Raw genomic sequence first — 17,792 nt, 5'->3', positions numbered from 1 at the left:
TTAATGGTGCATCCCCATTTAGCAAATCAATATTTTGCATGAAAATTAGCTATCTGTTAATGGGAACTTAGGACTTGCACACACAAACTTGGAGATGGATTTACAAATAGCTGGGTACAACTCACTCCTGGAGAATGTAGTCCATCTATCTAGAAGCACCTCTTGAACCTAAACCTGTGACCAACTAACTCAGCCTTTGACAGACACAAACATCTCCAAACTAAATATCTCCAACCAGCCAAGACGCAGCATTCCCCTCTCCCTTTACAAATAAACTGAGCACACTCGAGCCGTCCAAGATCATCTTCCAAATGAGAACAAGACATCAATAAGAGTCACTCATTTTTATTCCCCTCTTACAGTGGCCAGAGGGAATAACAGACACTTCAGGCGAAGGATAAAAGTAACCTAAGGACATGAGGCTCACACAGCTGTGCATTAGAGCAGCTGTCCATATGACGACTGTATCTGTAGTCTTTGATATAGTGGTAAATGAAAAGCAGGCTGTAAGAAAAGAAGAGAGGAGGGAAGAAGGGAAGGTTTATGCTACTTACTTCCTGACAATATCCATCAAAAGGCAAATGACCACTGGTAAAGTAATCATTGACACTTTCTCAGCAGCATTATTCAGGCTTTTTTCCCCTTAAAAGCCTAAATACAGGTAAATTATGCAAATATGCCATGTTAAATAACTAAATTGGGGAAACTCATTTCAACAAATAACAACATAGATGGACTCGATGTAGGAGGATTTATTCTCAACAACATATTTGTCCGGAACAGAAAAAAATGACACACAGAAAACACCCTGCAGACGAACTCTGAGAAATATGTGTCCGCATGCGGGCACGGACACCTGAGTGTGTGCTGCAGCAGCATAGAAAGTACTTTGTATTTTAAAACTTGTATATTTTCTTCCGTGGTTTGAAGTCTCCTTCCCCCTGCAGCATAAATGTAATAAGCCACCTGGATTTTCTGCCACAGGATACCCTCTTCATAACTGACTTCATACACCGCAAATTTAAAGCAATGCAGTCAGTAACTGGGAGCCACACACTAAAACATATGCCTGCAGACATCAAAACAAATACATGTGCGCGAAACACATGGGTGGAAGTGAGTGCGCACACACGCGCCCCCCCCCCCCCCCCCAATGGAGTATAAGAAAGCAGAGACTCACACATGCACACACAGAGCTAGTTACGTGCTGCTCTCCAGCATATTAATACTTAAAGAAACTGCCTACAGCGCATCGCTATAGTGGAACTAATCTAAAATGGAAATGCTTATGAAAACAAATTTCCTGCACTTATTGTTTTAAAATGGTCATTAATGGATCTTATATGGCCCACTTGTTCTTTCTATGGCGATAGATTGCATAGGTAGCTACAAGCTTCCTGTCTGATTTATTATGGCTTTAAAAGCAAAACGCCGCCCCGGGGGTGTTGGCTCCATCATGGGTCTCCGTCTCCCCAAAGCTGGCTTTCCCCATCTCCTCCTCCTCCAGGCGGGAGAGCAGGAAGCTGGGAAGGGAGAGCTTCCCCTCTGCCTCCTGGGTGAGAGGTTGATCCCCAGACAGGCCGGTTAACACCAGCACACTGATGATGGGCTTCACACAGGATGTTATACTGTATTTCCCAGCCTATTAAACATTACACTACTGCAGACAATGGGGGTATAATAACAACCCTCCACATATGTAGGAATTTGGACGCACAATAAATACAAATAGCTGTACTTGTACATAAAGCATTTATGTTGATGTGTACATGTTAAATAGTTGAAGGAATCCTGCTGTGAGACTGCTCTATCAATTATACAAATACTCACAGTCACACATATATGGGGGGCCAGAGCTCATATTGAGTGTGTTAATGAGCTCTTATCTGATGGAAAGTGATCTGACCGCACAGCCAGGGGTCTGACCTCTTGCCCTCACATACACTAAAACCAAAAACTTAGATGCCCCACATTGACAGAAGGAGCTCAGTCTTAACTATGACCTAGGACAGAGACAGGTCTATTTAAATTGGAGAAATAGAAAAAAATGTCCATCACAAATTCCTAAAGCCCAGAGTGACAGTCCAAACTCCAGGCTTCAGTGACTGGTGAGTGAGTAATATTGATGGCTGGCATTTAGGTTTGGGCCTGTCCCCAAGTGTGGGCAGACTTTGTGCCCCCTAGTCAGCATCAGAGCTGTTAAAAAGCCTTTAAATGCAAATTGCAGAGATGACAATACACTCCCCCTACACAGGACACATTCAGCCCCCACATGGTTCTAATTAGCCAAGGCACCATAAAGGTGTTATGTTCATGTGTAAGTAATGAATGTGTGCGTGCGTTTGTCTGCAAGCATACGTTGTGTGTGTCTGTTGAGGGAACAGGCGGGTGTTAATTGCAAACACCTGAAGCTTGTAAGCAGAGTTGGACGCTGTGACATAGTTTGCCTAAGACTTTACGACTGCTGGCCGTGTTGTATCTGTGAGCATAAAAGTGTCACAATGCTGCTTCCATTGAGGGGACGTGAGAGATAAATGTGCCCGGAGTCAGAGCCTGTGGTCAAGTTCTATTTATAGACACAATCTCTGCTGCTCTAACAGTGACTGAAACAGGGGTTCTTGCCTTCATTTTTTTTTCCTATCAGAAGGAAGTCCTTTAGTCAGAAGATTCAATGACAAATTGGAAACTGGAAACATCATTTCCAGTGCTGCTGCAGAAGTGCTGCCCTCTGTTGGGCCCCTGTCCTCATGCATGCTGAAAGGTGAGCACACTGATGCGGAGGGCATAGCTTTACTGGCAGAAATGCCGCTCATGCTGTGTGGTAGTACATCTCTCACACACATACAGGCAGAAATACCTTGGCCTGTGATCCTGGTGGTGAGAGATTCAAGTTTCAGGTGGCGAGAGCTGATGCTAAAGGGAGCGAAGAGTCTCTTCTTACACTGTCGTGTTGAGAGAGGTGCCTCTGTCGGCCCCTCAAAGGCTCAGAGACTGAAACTTAAACACACACGCAGCCACATGGGACCATGATACAGCTTGTACACTTTCTCACAATGACGCAAATGGGATGCACACATGTAGGCACAGAAGCACAGCTCAGATAAATGCACATAAAAACAATTTAGGTAAATCTCATGTAGAGCACTTGGCACAAACACATGCACACCCGTAACAGTACCCAGTTCACGTGGCCTCTTCAGCACAGAGCACCAAGAAAAAGCTTATCGGCTGAGAAACCCTCTTTAGAAATAAACACATTTTATGGAGAAATGTTAACAAGTCTGTATTGAGCAATCTAATCGTTTAGACATGAAAAAAAAAATACATGTCTGCAGGCATTCGGTTGCATCAAAGCTGCAATAAACAAAAAAGCCTTTGTTTCACAAAAAAACAAAACACCATATTTAAAAGAGAGCCAGAAACCGAAAAGAGAGAGAAATTTAAAGAGACTTCTGAATAGTTGTGGAGAGATTGTATTTCAGTGCAAAAGCAGCTTGATTACACAGCAGTTCAGCAAAATTGACAGGAAAATGGGACACAACATATGATACAATAATATGATCTAATGGAGTAATTACATTAAAATGCACAAGTGGGACAGCAGGCCAGTCCTAAACAAGCAACTTTTTACTAGGTACACACCTGATTACATTTTTACTGAGTCATACTTAGTAGGAATGCACTGAATGACAAAAGTGGAACTACAGCAAAGACCTACAGCTTGTATTAACAGTATCAGTGGCTTTGGGTCTGCTGAATCCAAAGCAAACAACAAATACTTGTACCAACTTCTGTGACCAGCCAGCCAGAGCAAGCGAGCTATCTTGGCACAGCAGACTTCAGACTAGAAAACAGAATGTGTTGAAAGCGGGCCAGAAATTCCACTAGTGAACGCTTTCACCTGTTCTCGTTGTTGCAGGGCTCTTCACACCCAGAGACAAAGAGAGAGAGAGAGAGAGAAAGATAGAGAAGGAAATTCCCCCAAATCTGCAGATAATCAAAAAAAACTCAACCTCTGCTTTGACTTCTTAATACAAAAATTTAGGAGCAGAAGATGTGTGGAAGCAGTTTTTTTTCTTTCTTCAGAGACAATGGCAAGATTCCACTTGAGAATAAAACACAGACACACACACACACACACACACACACAAAGACACGCACACACACACACGCACACACACGCGCTGTTGCTACAAGTCAGAGGATTTCTCTGTCCATAAACCACAACTTTCCTTTCCATAGGTGAGGTAAAACTTCCCATGTAAACCAGTAAATGCACTGCTGATCAATGGGTCACACCCACTGATGTTCATCCAAAATAAAAGAAATACCACCGTTCTTTGAATCACAAGCATGAGAGAGGTGTCTGTGTGTAACGTGATGCAGATCACACACTGTTCTCCACCCCAGGAACTATCACAAGCCCTGTAATGAACACCACAAGCCAAAAGTGGCCAATCTTGGCACACGGCCGCTCCATCTATTAAAGTGAGCATCCCCCACTGACACTGGGGCTGCTGGGCTCAGGCTGGACGTCCCGACCCCACTGATTTGCTGAGTGTTGAACCCTGCCGTCACAGTATGGGCCCTACACAGGCTTAGGGGTCGTAATCCCCCCACACAGAAAAAGACACAGACACACACAGACACACACACACAGACACACACACACACACACACACACACACACACACACACACACACACACACACACAGCACAACTACATCACATCACTACAGGTTTCACAAGCAGTCAGTCAAGCTTAGACTGGAACTTCTACCTGAGACACTGACTTGTAGTGTATTGCTTGTTTTGTTTGTGTGTTCTGGTAAGTGGCACTAATGCTTCAAAGAGCAGACACAGATACCTGGAGGACAGGAGCACTCTTGGCCAACATCCCTTGTTGTTCGCATTTTCGGCATCAGCACCACCATTTCCTGCAGACACACACAACAAATTCCAGTTTAAAATAATAAAAAAAAAAAAACTCAGTCCCCACTAAACATGGATCCTGTATATTCTCAATGCAAAAACAGTGTAGGTGATAAAGTGATAAAGTTTTCGTTTGGTTTGACTAAGTCTTGTGGGCTACAGAATTGGTCAATTTTATCAAGAAGAAAAAATTGAACAAATGGATATCATTAGGGTCAATTTTATAGATTGGAAATTAAAATAATCTTAGTGGTTACCAATAATTATGAGATCATAATAATTTGCCCTTTATATATAGCTCAGAACTAAAAAGGTTTCCTCAATTTCTTTTCCATGTGATTAAATTATAGGTTGGTGTCTATCATCAGTGGTTATGTCACCCTATAAAGAGCTTTAACTGCAACCTAATTGGCCAGCTGCATGTCTGGTATATCCCTAAGGTTATGCGTTAAAAAAGGACTGAATTTAGGGGGAATCATTAGAGTACAGTTACTATGTCTATGAGTTTGCAAACTTTACTGCACATGTCCCCTGTTATTACGCACACTTTACGCACAGGCGAGCAGCGGGTCTGTCAGCGTTTCACGCGAACAACATACGTATTTATCAGAGACTATCGGTTTTAATTAAATCCACAATAGACGCCATGTACCTCTTTTACGAGCTTCCCAATTGGGCTGCTCAGTTCTGGAATTAGGGTCCCATCTTCATTTAGAAAAGCCCTGTGCGGCGGGCTGAAGATGGACGCTTTGTCCATCTCCATCTGCAGTCGGTTCTCCAGCTGGAAGGTCTTGAAGCTCATCAGAAGACACACTGTGATGGAGCTCAGGGACATCAGCAAGCACAGAGCGATGGGAAAACCTGGCAGCCACCGCTGCACCGCAGACTTGGTGGCACACTGACACACCGGCTTACTTTCCCCGATGGAGTCGCTGGCTGTATCCATGATGAAATCCTGCTTCAAAGTTCGCTTGGTGAAAAGAAAATTACCCAAACGGCGTGTTTTTCTGGTGCAGTTCTACAACCAAATTGTAACCAGCCTCTGTGGACTAACTAAGCAGTGTTCTTAAGGCATACACAACAACCAGCTCCAGCACGCTAGACTCAGCATTCAAAGCGCTGTCTTAAATTAGTCTTGGAACAAGAGGCAACGGCTGAGAGCGATCTGGGTGCCAAGCAGAGAAGAGGCGCCTTCTGACTCGCAGGTCGTTGTTTCCTGTTAGGCAGTATCCGACATGGATGTGCAAGTGCAACTACCAATGCGTCCAATTGTTTGCCTCCCTAAAAGTTGCACGTTCAACTAGTTGAGATGCGCCCGCCCTGCAGACCACGTGGGAGGCTGCAGATTGACAGCTGAGTGAGACAGCGAGGGTTTGATCACACTGAGGGACCTTCGTTTGTTTTGGTAGAGTCCGTGCAGCTACTTTGGTTTTTCACCATAATTTCCAAACACATTGTAGTCAACTGAAATGTGTATGGACTGGAACAGTGGATGGTGGCCATGCTCCTTGTTAATGCAATAAATTGTGAAACTGCTGGGTAATGTATAAAATGCACAGCCGGGCAGTTATGGTTTTAAAATCTATGAGTCTAGGGTTATGTCGAAGTATATGTTTCAACAAAAGATGCATACTGCCCACATACTGTGACAAATTACAATTTACAAATCAGCTGTTTTGTCAGAAACTGTCAGTATACTGAACATATACTCGAGCGGCTTGAACAATGATAATACTGTAACTCAGTATTTTGAAGCCTAATAATACAGAATAAATCTCTGTAGTTTGAGTCTAGTACATGTCCTTTAAATGCATAGACTTTTGCTACTAACCTTAATGAGACTCGTCACTGGGAAATGCTTATAAGAAAATCTGGATGACAATTTTCTCCCACATTACAGTTGATTACAGCGCCAAATCTGTAGATTGAGGTTTATGCTCTGGCAGCTCTACCTTGTTGGTCCTCTGTGATGTTCATTTTGCAGTAATACTAAAGCTCTTTACTGCCATCCTGTGGTTTGATGCAGCTACAGCACCACATTTAACATCTCTTTACACACTTCTGTCGTCAATTCACGTTTATTGAGAAAATGTACATGATAATTCAAAAGTTACATAACCAGTCAGTGAAAAAGTGAAATACCTGAACAAATTCTATTTACAAGGATTTTCTGCCTGCAAGAGCTTTTTACATCTACACTGCTAAATAAATTATTACTGGTGAGACTGAATCAGGGTAAAGCATTTCTGTCTGTCACATGACCCATCACCTAACATTGCACACAAAAAACATGGACAAAACTGGACAAGAAGTAAAAAAAAAAAATCTACAAAGATATGATCAGAAGCCATACTTTAAATTACAATGGCAAATAAATAGAAATCACTTGGGGGGATTACATCAAAACATGCCGCAGATGAAAACAGAACTTGTGGATGTGCGAGATTAAGAAGCACTGATTTAGGGACAAGACGCAGCAAAGCAGGGCAGTGGACTGATACAGTCAGTTAAGGTACACCTCTCCTGGAGAGTCAGGAAGCAAAGGCTAGCACCGAGCACCATGATGTTCACATGGTGACGCCATGTGACCAAGGTTACAGGTCAGATGTTAACAGGTTCAGGAGTTCAGTCTCCTTTTGTTGCTACTGCTTCTACTGCTGCTGCGTTTACTGCTACTGCTGCTGCTGCTGCTGTAGTAGCAGGAGAAGAAGGGGTGCCGAAGAGCTTGTTCAAGACTGAGGCGCTTAGCTGGGTCATACTCCATCATCTTCTCTATCAGGTCAAACAGCTGGTGGTGGTCTTCATCCTTAGATGCCATGTAATGCTGGTGGGAAAAGATGAACAATTGTTGATCAGTCTCTTTACACTATGTCATAATTAAACTAGTACTCTGCATTTTAAGTGCTGTTATACATCATGTCTGCTACTATGATAAACACCATGTAAGTAGTGGGCACTTATTTTTTGAGGTAGTAGTTTATAGTGTTGTTAATGAAACACACTTTGGGAATGTGTTTGTGTACCATCTGTCTAAGATTTAGCCAAGATCAAAATTTATTCAATCTTTTTTATATTCAGACACAGAGATACTCAAAATGTGTTGAGTGGAGTCTCTGGGGGAAACATCAGCTCAGGCAAGGTAGCTTCCAACAACTCCAAAACTGTCTTATTTACATGCATGCTGTGTATTTCACTTAGTCAGTTTGTATATTGGAGTTATTTTATGACCAAGAGCTGAGCTCAGTAGCTGTGTGCAGAAAATTAGGGATCCTATCCTGATTGTGAAGTTGTAGGCTATGCACAGTTACCAAGAGGTGTCTCTTGGATGTACTGAGGGCCCCCATGCTAGGTCACATGATACAACATGTAAACGTTGGAGTTTTGGAGTTGTTGGAAAGTGCATTTCACACATTTAATAAAAACAGGTGTATTTTCAAATGTGATTCTTGGAGTACAATAGCACAACAATGACTGTATGTGGTAGTCTTCAGCTCCTTCCCTCTTACCTTGAGGGGTTTGCAGTGTTTCCTGACATATCTCCCAGAAGAACTGTGCACATCCCAGTCCAGCTTGCACCGGTGAACGTACCGTCGTTTCCTAAAAACCATGCAATTATTATTTAGCAGAAATCCCTCCTCAATTACAAAGCAAAACCATTCAACAGTGTAAGAAATTCTTCATTGACACATAATAAGAACTGTTAATAAATAGGTCTGCTGATGGTCTCTTACTTGGTTTTCTGCAGGAGGTTTGTGGGGATGGGGCCCAGGACTCTCTCCATCATAGCAAGGTGCTCTTTACTGTCATGGGTCTAAATAAGAAAGCAATGTGAACCAGCTTAATAAATGCTATTGTTAATGTCACAAATATTAATTATTTCATTATGCTCTGTAATGCCAACTACCTGGAAGAGAGTTGATCCAAGGTAGTACTCGATGAGTATACAGCCTACACTCCAGACATCACAGGAATGGTCCCATCCCAGATCTGAAAGAGCAAATGTTAACTGAATAACAAGTCACCAATAAAGAATATGCCCACAGTTGCAGTGCTTAAAAACAGCCATTTACCTAAAATGACTTCAGGAGCGCGGTAGTGACGCGTTGACACCACAGATGTGTGGTGCTCATGTTCATACGTGGCGTTACCAAAGTCCACAATTTTCACATCTGGGTTTTTCAATGTTCGTTCATCCCGTTTCTGAGGACAAGAACACAATCATGTACTCAAACAGCTGCTGGCACAAACAAGGAGTTCTGGACTTTTTTTAGGTTGTTTTTTTTTTTTTTTGGTTAAATATTTAAGATGCTTACTTTGTCAGAGTTGTACTCCATATCATAGTCTGAATCAATGAAGAGAATATTCTCAGGCTTGAGATCTGTGTGAGTCAGCTTGTTCTTATGCAAAACTGAAAGACAAGACCACATACATTTTAAACCAAGCTGTTTTCAGAGACACACTGTATTTTCTGTGCATGTATGTCTAGTACTCACATCGAACAGCTCGGACAATCTGGTATGCCATATGTCTGATGTGTTCAATGGGGAAAGGCTGGAAGTTGTTCTCCTTGAGGAAATCATAGGTGCTGAGGCCAAGCAGCTCAAAGGCAATACAAACATGGCCATGGTAGTCAAACCAGTCCAGGATATGCACACAAGCACTAAAGGGGTGGAAAGGTAGAATAGATGTAAAGTAAATTTCTTGCAAAGCAAATTCTGAACACATTATCGTATGTCACAACCTCAAAATGATCAGACTTTAGTGGTATGAAGTTATTATGGATTGACTTACTATCTCTTGTCAGAGTCAAGGGACTTCAACTGTTCAAGCACCTCTACCTCAGACATAGCTGCCTCACGGTAGCGGTCTATGTTTTTAATGATCTTCAGAGCCACACGAGCTCCATCACTGGAAACATATAAATATTATAAATATAAATATTTTCAATATCAAGTAAGAGAGAAAGAGTAAGTACAGACTGCACAAAAATTTCCAGGATGTTTAGCCATGAGAAATATTTTCTGATTTATACTTACTTAGAGTGATCAATGCATTCAACGACCTTCCCAAAGGCACCCTCTCCTAGAGTACACACAATCTCATCTACAGAAAATAGAGAGTTGAAGTTAGAGACACAGCACTGACAAAGTGAAACACTGTCCTTTGGCTGGTTCACTGCCTGATGTTATATTGCTGTTTAGATACACTAATATAACAGGCTTCTCAACACTGGCATAGAACTCAATGCTAATTATGTTACACTGACAAGCAATATCTAACCTAAAAAAAAAAAAAATTAAGTCTATTGGCCCAAATACTTCATCCTCTACATTAATGTTTGGAAGTAAAAACCAGACAACAAGAGAGTGAGAGACACAAAGTGTGAACAACAGTAGGAAAAAAAAGGTATATATTCTATACATCTCGCTCTCAGCATGTCTCCACTGTGATAGATGAGGTGACCCTCGTCATCATCCTCAACACTCCTGGATCTTTTCCTGCTCCTGCGGTGTTGGCTCCTCCTCTGCACCGGAACCGCCGCAATCCGCCATCACATCAATAACCCATCAGTCAGCCAGCACCAGGCCACCACAATGCGACATCGTCATTCATTCAACCAGGCCAAGGGGGGGAGGTGTAGGGGTGGATAGATTCGGCCCGTTCAGTAACACCGCCAGGCGAATGGACGGAGCAGCAAATTCAAATTCAGCCCCGTCAGAGAAATTGGGCGCCAGCCACCACATAGTGTGTGTTACAGAAGAAAAACATGGCAACAAGATTTTCAGATGAGAGACTTTCTCAGAGTAGTACAGAAAAAAACTGAACTTGAGTGATTACAGTCTTTCTACATGTAGTTCTCTTTACTATCACGTCCCATAAATACCCACTAAGATTTCAGCACAAATACTGGGTCCAATTTTCTCTTGAAAATCAATAAAACACTCACAATCCCTTACTTCCTGAGCCCCTAAGTCCCCTACTTGTCATTACTGGAAATCATGCTTAATAGTGAGGTGTAGGACACACAGAGATACAGAGAGACAAAGATAGGTGTTAAGCATTGGCTAAACACCAGTGATAATGACCCTTTCGATTTGGTGGTATAGACAAGGGAGGGGGATAGATGGGACAAGGAGGTTCCCGTACCGAGGAGGACCTGTGGCGAGAGTGGCTACGCCTGCGCCGTCTGTCTCTGTGCCTGTGGCTGCTTCGCCTGCTGCGACCACTCCGCCCAGATGATTTGCTGTAATGGTGCCAGTCAAGGTTTCTGTCCTTGCAGGTGGCTTCGCGACTGTCCTCCTCACAGGCCATGTCCAAACTGTAGTCCTGGGTGCGACCTTCCCGAGAGTCCAGCCTCTGGTTCAAACTGCGGGTCTCCAGGTAGTGCCTACAGTCAAAGAAAATAAAGACACACACAGATCAAAAACAAGAACTACAAAGCGTAGGTCAGGTCAGGAACAACCCAGTTTCTTGTCTGTGATCAAGTTCTAAAGTGAAGACTGGATATGATGGTGCTAATGGTCCGTCTATTGCCTGACACTCTATCCCCCTGTGCTTTTTATGTAAGATTTGTAATTAGCAACATACTGATTTACAGTCACCAAACGCCAAGCATCCTGTTCAATGACAGGTTGCAGTTCAGAAAGCATTTTAGTGAGAGATTATCACCATCCAAATAGTACTTAGAGGAGCATGCAAATGCCAACATGTAATGCCACACATCTGGGCAGTTTTAACATTTATGCTGTGTCCTTGGAAACCCTTCGCATGCCTTCCTTGAAACTTGAACTAAACAATTTACAGCACAATCTGATGGAGCATAATATGATATGTGATTCTACACCTGCACATCTTGGTACACCAGAAGTTAAAACCTGCATGGTACCATTTCTGCAAATATGAAATAGAGATTTTAAAAAAATCTAAGGGTAAGTTTGCTTATTCCTTTCATAAAAATTTCTATTAACCTTTCAAGAGTTCCTTATATGTGTCTTGCTCCTAAACATCGTTATGTTTGCACATTAAGGTTGAGTTTAATCAGAATGTTTCTAATTACTTCCAGCACACCCATCAAGCAGGCTATGTTAGCACCTAAGCATCTAAAAAAGATCAAGAAACCCCAAGAGCCCTAGCACCCTGGTAGTGTCAGATGTCTTCCAAAAAGAAGTCTGCCTCTCTACAGGATTAAAATTAGAGTAGATGTGGAAAGAAACATCTAATGTAACCGCACTGGCCATCATACATGTCCACAAAAAGACAGAATTGCAAAACAAAAAAACACCGCACATAACTTCACCGGGTGAAGTGGAAAAAAAACAAAAAAAACAATTTGACATACTACTAAGAAAACAAACACTGCAAATAATACAGACATAAGAGTTGTGTTCTATAGTGCACATTCAATCGTCAATATGGAGCGCATGTGTTGTTTACATATCTGAAGCCTTACTAACTTAACTTGAAGGTCATTGGAATACACAGAAGCACAAGCCACTAAATTTCTGAAAACTAGTGACGTTATAATAGTTAACAGGGCGTAGTCTAACTATTTTTAAATCCTCAATGACCTGCATTTGGAAATACTTGCTCCTCAATTTAACCACAGTGTCAATGCTTCAATTTCTCATGTTAAGATAGGTATTAGTCTTGAATAGCATTTCTGACATCAGCAGTTGGGTCAATAAATAAAAGATGATCAAAGACGGAAGATACTTATTTTTAATTCTGATATCTATCTAAACTTTGCCAACATTTTTCCTGAATAGGTTATGATGTGGCTCTAGGCATATTAACAGCTTTCCTACAAACATTCAACTCTATTACAAATGTACACCTTAATAAACCAAAAAGGTCTTGAATTGTAAGTAGTAACATTAAACAACAAACACTAGGTAAATATTTACCCCTCATGTGTCTTGTGGTGATTGTGAGTTCTTCTAGACTTATTTTCTCTTTCGCTGCTGTGTGAATCTCTTTTCTTTCGCTTACGACACTCCATCCTCTCTTCCCAGCTGTACTCATCAAGCCAGACACCTGGGGAACGCATTTGTTTTGAGTGACGCATCTGGAATACATAGAAAAACAATTCAAAATGGTATAACCTAGAATCCCACTGAATCCTAACTAAGACATTCGTGTTCATATTCATCAATAACTGCAGAGTTTATGTATGCATGGCCTCAGGTGCAGCACGACGAATAGGTTTGTTTCTGTAGAGACCCCTCCCCCATTGCAAGACACCCAGTGTACTGCATTGAATTTCTCTAGGGGTTAAGCAAGTACATTTGAAACCATTAGTCAACTGATTGATAGGTTGAAGGACCAAACTGTAATTGGCTACAGTTTTAATAATAACAACGACGTTGTTAATCTTTCCAATAATTTTACATTTTTACGTTACATTTTTTTCTCTCATATCTTTGAGTTTTGGGCTGTTTAACAGACAGACTACATAATTTCATAAGTGTCACATTGACCTCTGAGAATACGTTACGGGTAATTTCGCAATTTTCTTACACTCTGTAAATGAATTGTGATTCGCGAAAATAACCGGCAATATAAATCAACAACGAAAATTATGTTTAGTTGCAGCTTTCAAGCCAAATCAGAACAATAACTTCCGTATCGTAACTGCGTGGCTGTCTGCAGAAAGCCATAATGTGCAATGCAATACTGCAACAGTTAAGTAAAATCCAAGAAAATTTAACTCAAATAAATCATGCAATTTAACCAGCCCCTCTTTGTCAACACAGGTTATTAAAAGTCGGTTAATATAATGCGGGATAGTACGAACTGCAATAGTTATAACTTTAGCCCAACGTTAACGTATGTTCGACGTTTCCTTCCCAGCTGTCTAGGCCTGTAACAGTCTGACAACATCCGCATCAGATTTGCATTTTTATTCATTATAGCATTTACATTTGGTGGCTTGAAGTTTGTATTTTTTGGCAGTATTATGACAACTCAGCTGCCAAGAAGTCAGATAAACAAGACAGTCGTCGAGTTTTAGCCTTTTCTAGATCCAAAGGCCCGTGGAGCTCTGAGCACATTAACTATTAGCCACCCACAACAATATTAACGTTACGCCAGTTAGCATATTAGCCATCACATTAAATAAATTACATTCTGAAGTGACTATCAATTTTACAAGCGGCGACTGTTTCAGTTATAGAAGGTTGTGGCCCAATTTGTAAACCTATAATATCCGACGAGACGTATTGTTGTAGCCACACATGTAGGCCTGCATGTCCTGTTGGCGAGACGTCGAATATCGGAAAAGCTAACTGGCTACCGTTAGCCAAAATTAAGGAATACATTAAACTAAAGGAATCGCAATTTAATGGTAATTGGCATTAGTAAAATGATTTGTATTACCTTCCTTTAACAATTCCTGGGTTCAAAACTGTAGATTTATCGATTCCGTGATAAGTATGAACAAAGAAACTGGAAAATGCCTCCGACTACTTTTCTTTAAAGATGGCGAACTTCAATCTGATACAACGATATTTTTCCTGAACGTTCTCAAACAAATTCCATGACGCAACGCACAGTAATGACGTATACTCACGTGATATTTGAGAGTTTGTTGTCCTGAGCTGAGCCTTTCAGGTAGTCACGTCAAGTCAATTTATTTACAAAGCACATTTAAAAACAACAAACCTAGACCTAGACATACAAATAAAGTATGTATGTATGTATGTATGTATGTATGTATGTATGTATGTATCTATCTATCTATCACAACTCAATTGAGGTGTTTCTGAACTCATCCACACCTTTAATATGAAGTTTTGTCCGTGTACGTGAAAGCTCTGCCATGTTAGAGAGATGTTCGCATTTACGAGTAACTTTCGCACTTTTTTAATGAATGGAAAACCTACGGAGAAAATGTGCTATGCTTAACGCTGCCTGGGAGGTTTGACTCAGGGCAATAAACCTTACTTAATATTCTTTGAATTATGGGTAAGACATGTCTGCGCTCTGTCTTCATTCTGAGGACAGCATTACTTCAAAGTGAAAACCGCGTTATCCTCACTGTAAACCAGGATCTCTAGCTACACAACACGGGACGTTGTCGGTTTAAAGCATATGGTTTAAACATTAAGTCTGAAAATGTCGGAAAATACCCAGAAGGAGAGCGTCTCTGGAAATGCGCTCACCAGAGCAGTGATTGCTGAAATGCTGGCGAAGAATTTCGAAAAACTGCCTGACACTGATCAGAAACTCTTCCTCTATGGACCTTTGTATCTCGGGGGAAACGCGGCACTTGCGGGATTAATTTCCAACAGCTTGTATCGCAGAGCTCTGAATGTCACGCAGGCGCCCATCACCTCCGGCCTGCCGATGGCCGTGCTGCCCTTCATGACAACAGCTGCCCTGTATAACGCAGTGGTGTCCAGCTCCCTCCTGTCCGGTGACCTCAACTGTCCCTCATGTGCCCTGATACGAGGTGCACTTGTGGGTGTGATTGGTGCTGGTGTGTACCCCATCCTCCTGGCCTTACCCGTGAATATTGGCCTTGCATCCAGGTACAACACAGCACCGATGCCAGAGAAGGGCAATGTGCTCCGGTACTGGGTGGACCTGTCCAGACCGATCCTTAGAAGAATGAGGGCAGTGTTGGTGCTCCAGGCCTTCTTCGGCACCTACCTGGGCTCCAGGCATTTTGAATCTTACACCAAACTGTCCCAGATAACATTTGGTTCAGGTGGAGAGGAACTCAAAGACTAAAACCTTTTAAACTGAACCTTCAAATAAGCACGTTGTTTTGTATTGATTTGCCACCATTTTACATGGAATATGTCTGAGATTTTCCCCCAGAAATAACATTAAATGTGGGCTTTGTAAGATTGCTGGTTTGTCTCAATTAACATTAAATCAACTGTGTACATCGGCTGCCTTTCAGGCATATTAAGATGATTTATTAAAATCAGAATCAGGTCCATGCAATAAAGAGATAAAACTGTCATAATCTTCATCAGATATAATTTAAATAAAAGATGAAACAATGAGTCAATCATTACAAAAATAATCTACAATAATTTTGAAAAATGGTTTCATTTATAAAGCAAAGTGCCATACATCTGCTATTTCCAGTGTCTCAAATTTATTGCTGTTTTCTGCTTTATCACTTTTTATATTAAATATGGACAAAAAAATTCATTTAAAGAGGTCACCTTGGTCTTTGGGAAATTGCAATGGGCAGTTTTCACAATTCTGTGATATGTTGTAGATAAAATAATTAAATGATCAATTTAAAAAATAACAAAGATTAATCTGTAAGGAAAATAAATGACAGTTTCATTTGATGTATGTGTTTTTGCGAAAAGCTGACTCAGCAGTGAAATGATAAAAAAAGTGCAGCACTGATGTCCTGGATCTGACTGTCATTGAAAACACATGTTCAACACAGGCAATGTTTTATTAAAACATGTCGTCACCTTGAATGGCAGGTTTGACATCACATCTCTGGCTCTCTACAGTCTTAACTTGTCTGGGGAACGTGTTACAAGAAAAGCAAGTTTATTGATGACAAATGAGGAGGGAGAATTAAAGTCAGTCTGTTATTAAGAGGGAAAGGTGCTTCTTAAGAGGAAACACTGACATCAATCAATTATAGCAAACTGAATAAGACTTTTTTAAAAAGCTTATAATTACATAGTTCCCCATCCCTTTCCCATACCCTTCCTTCCTCCCACCCCCCACCCTCAAAAATGGCTCCCGAATCACAACAAAACTGCCAAAAACAAAGCTCAGTGACAATCCCACAAAACGATAAACAACACATTTCAAGTCAGAGGAACCTGAATTATCATGACAACCAGTGATTCATATGGCACAAGTTTCCCTCTTTACTTCTTTAGACAGACAAAAGTCTCCAATTCATCATTGTCCTTCCATTGAATGCAACAATACATCATCACTACAAAGTCTGTGTTGCTGTAGTAATCTTTACAAGGTGGATACGCTTAATGCCCCTTTAAAAACACCCGTCATAGCATGCCATTGTACTTCATTTTCAAGAAAGGAAAGTTACAATAAAAACTATACATCTGTCAGCACAGAAATCTCCATAAATATATCAGACAACTGAACGTCAGTCAGAGAAAACTTCCTGAAGAGCAGAAAGATGAGGGGTAAATGTCACCTGTACACAATCTACACCTGGCCTGGCTCCTGCTGTGACCGTTGAGCTATACTGTCGTTTTCTTGCATTAATGGCACAATACATTTAAAAGGAGTAAACACTTCTTAAACAGTTGGTATTCCCCGCCCCAACACTTTCCCAAATTAAGATAAAAGAATAAATAAAATGTCAAGAAGACATGACCAATAACACAGGTTTCTCCAGTCATTCTCATGCAAAACAAGACAGTGACAATCTGAACAGACGTGGATGCATGAACATACACACATTCCCACACATAAAAAGTACACATGAGATGAACTGGTAAAATGCTCAAGGCATGTCATCTTCTGTTGTCCCAGATATACAAGCGGTTCCCATTCCTTCAGTAGGCCTATAAAATTTGACAGCTGATGTGGGCTAGCCAGCGCCCTTCACGTCATTGTAAGTTTCATTACAGTACATTACAAGTAAAGGAAAAAAGTTAAATTAAATATCTAGACAAGGCTTTGGACCAAAGGGGAAGAGAAAGAGAGAGGAATAGGGAGAGGAGCAAATACAAAAACAACTATAGCATCAGTAGGAATTTCATTTTATAAAGTGGTTGTCCCTGTAACTGTACTCTCTATAGTAGTAAACATATCTTCACAGAGTAAACACACATCGAGGGGACGGGGGAAGGAGAAGCTGTATCCCTCTCCGACATACTGTACCTCTTCACTGATATGCTGC

General features: G+C 41.3%; 3 protein-coding genes across 7 annotated transcripts in view; 1 reads left to right on the top strand and 2 right to left on the bottom strand.

Moving 5' to 3' along the window:
* LOC111226445 (collagen alpha-1(XXIII) chain-like) overlaps positions 1–6,191 on the bottom strand; it is a 117,811-nt gene extending 111,620 nt beyond the window's left edge. For all 4 annotated transcript variants that reach the window (XM_022751600.1, XM_022751601.1, XM_022751603.1 and 1 more), the window contains exons 1-2: positions 5,586–6,191; positions 4,869–4,938 (exon numbers count right to left, since the gene is read on the bottom strand). In XM_022751600.1, coding sequence (XP_022607321.1) covers positions 4,869–4,938; positions 5,586–5,879 — 364 coding nt within the window. In that variant the 5' untranslated portion in view covers positions 5,880–6,191. The remainder of the gene's footprint in view (positions 1–4,868; positions 4,939–5,585) is intronic.
* Positions 6,192–7,001: 810 nt separating this feature from the next.
* On the bottom strand, positions 7,002–14,426 carry LOC111226487 (dual specificity protein kinase CLK4-like). 2 transcript variants are annotated; one of them, XM_022751666.1, is made up of 13 exons: positions 14,309–14,426; positions 12,838–12,998; positions 11,081–11,321; positions 10,355–10,457; positions 9,970–10,036; positions 9,725–9,841; positions 9,427–9,593; positions 9,247–9,341; positions 9,004–9,133; positions 8,838–8,920; positions 8,665–8,744; positions 8,440–8,530; positions 7,002–7,757 (listed from the first exon to the last, which is right to left on the bottom strand). In XM_022751666.1, exons 2-13 carry the CDS (start codon positions 12,996–12,998, stop codon positions 7,551–7,553), a joined length of 1,542 nt encoding a protein of 513 aa, XP_022607387.1. In that variant the 5' UTR covers positions 14,309–14,426; the 3' UTR covers positions 7,002–7,550. The 2 variants fall into 2 exon arrangements, with proteins under 2 accessions (XP_022607387.1, XP_022607388.1); XM_022751667.1 differs by having other exon boundaries at positions 12,838–12,967.
* Positions 14,427–14,757: 331 nt separating this feature from the next.
* Positions 14,758–17,590, top strand: LOC111226461 (transmembrane protein 126A-like). The gene has a single exon (XM_022751629.1). The coding sequence runs from the start codon at positions 15,047–15,049 to the stop codon at positions 15,662–15,664; it is 618 nt and encodes a 205-aa protein (XP_022607350.1). The 5' UTR covers positions 14,758–15,046; the 3' UTR covers positions 15,665–17,590.
* Positions 17,591–17,792: the final 202 nt, after the last annotated feature.

This window comes from Seriola dumerili, unplaced genomic scaffold (assembly GCF_002260705.1).
Source record: "Seriola dumerili isolate Sdu_G_001 unplaced genomic scaffold, Sdu_1.0 BDQW01000160.1, whole genome shotgun sequence".
Lineage (NCBI taxonomy): Eukaryota > Metazoa > Chordata > Actinopteri > Carangiformes > Carangidae > Seriola > Seriola dumerili.
Note: the sequence above shows the minus strand (reverse complement) of the source record. Positions and strands in the feature narration are given on the sequence as shown.

Excerpts from the sequence above, each read along its gene's own strand:
- LOC111226461 (XM_022751629.1), top strand. The coding sequence starts at position 15,047 with ATGTCGGAAAATACCCAGAAGGAGAGCGTCTCTGGAAATGCGCTCACC.
- LOC111226487 (XM_022751666.1), bottom strand. The coding sequence starts at position 12,998 with ATGCGTCACTCAAAACAAATGCGTTCCCCAGGTGTCTGGCTTGATGAG. Across the intron at positions 10,458-11,080 it reads CTCGCCACAGGTCCTCCTCG|AGGAGGAGCCAACACCGCAG; the intron begins GTACGGGAACCT and ends GTTCCGGTGCAG. Across the intron at positions 8,745-8,837 it reads TTGGATCAACTCTCTTCCAG|ACCCATGACAGTAAAGAGCA; the intron begins GTAGTTGGCATT and ends TTTCTTATTTAG.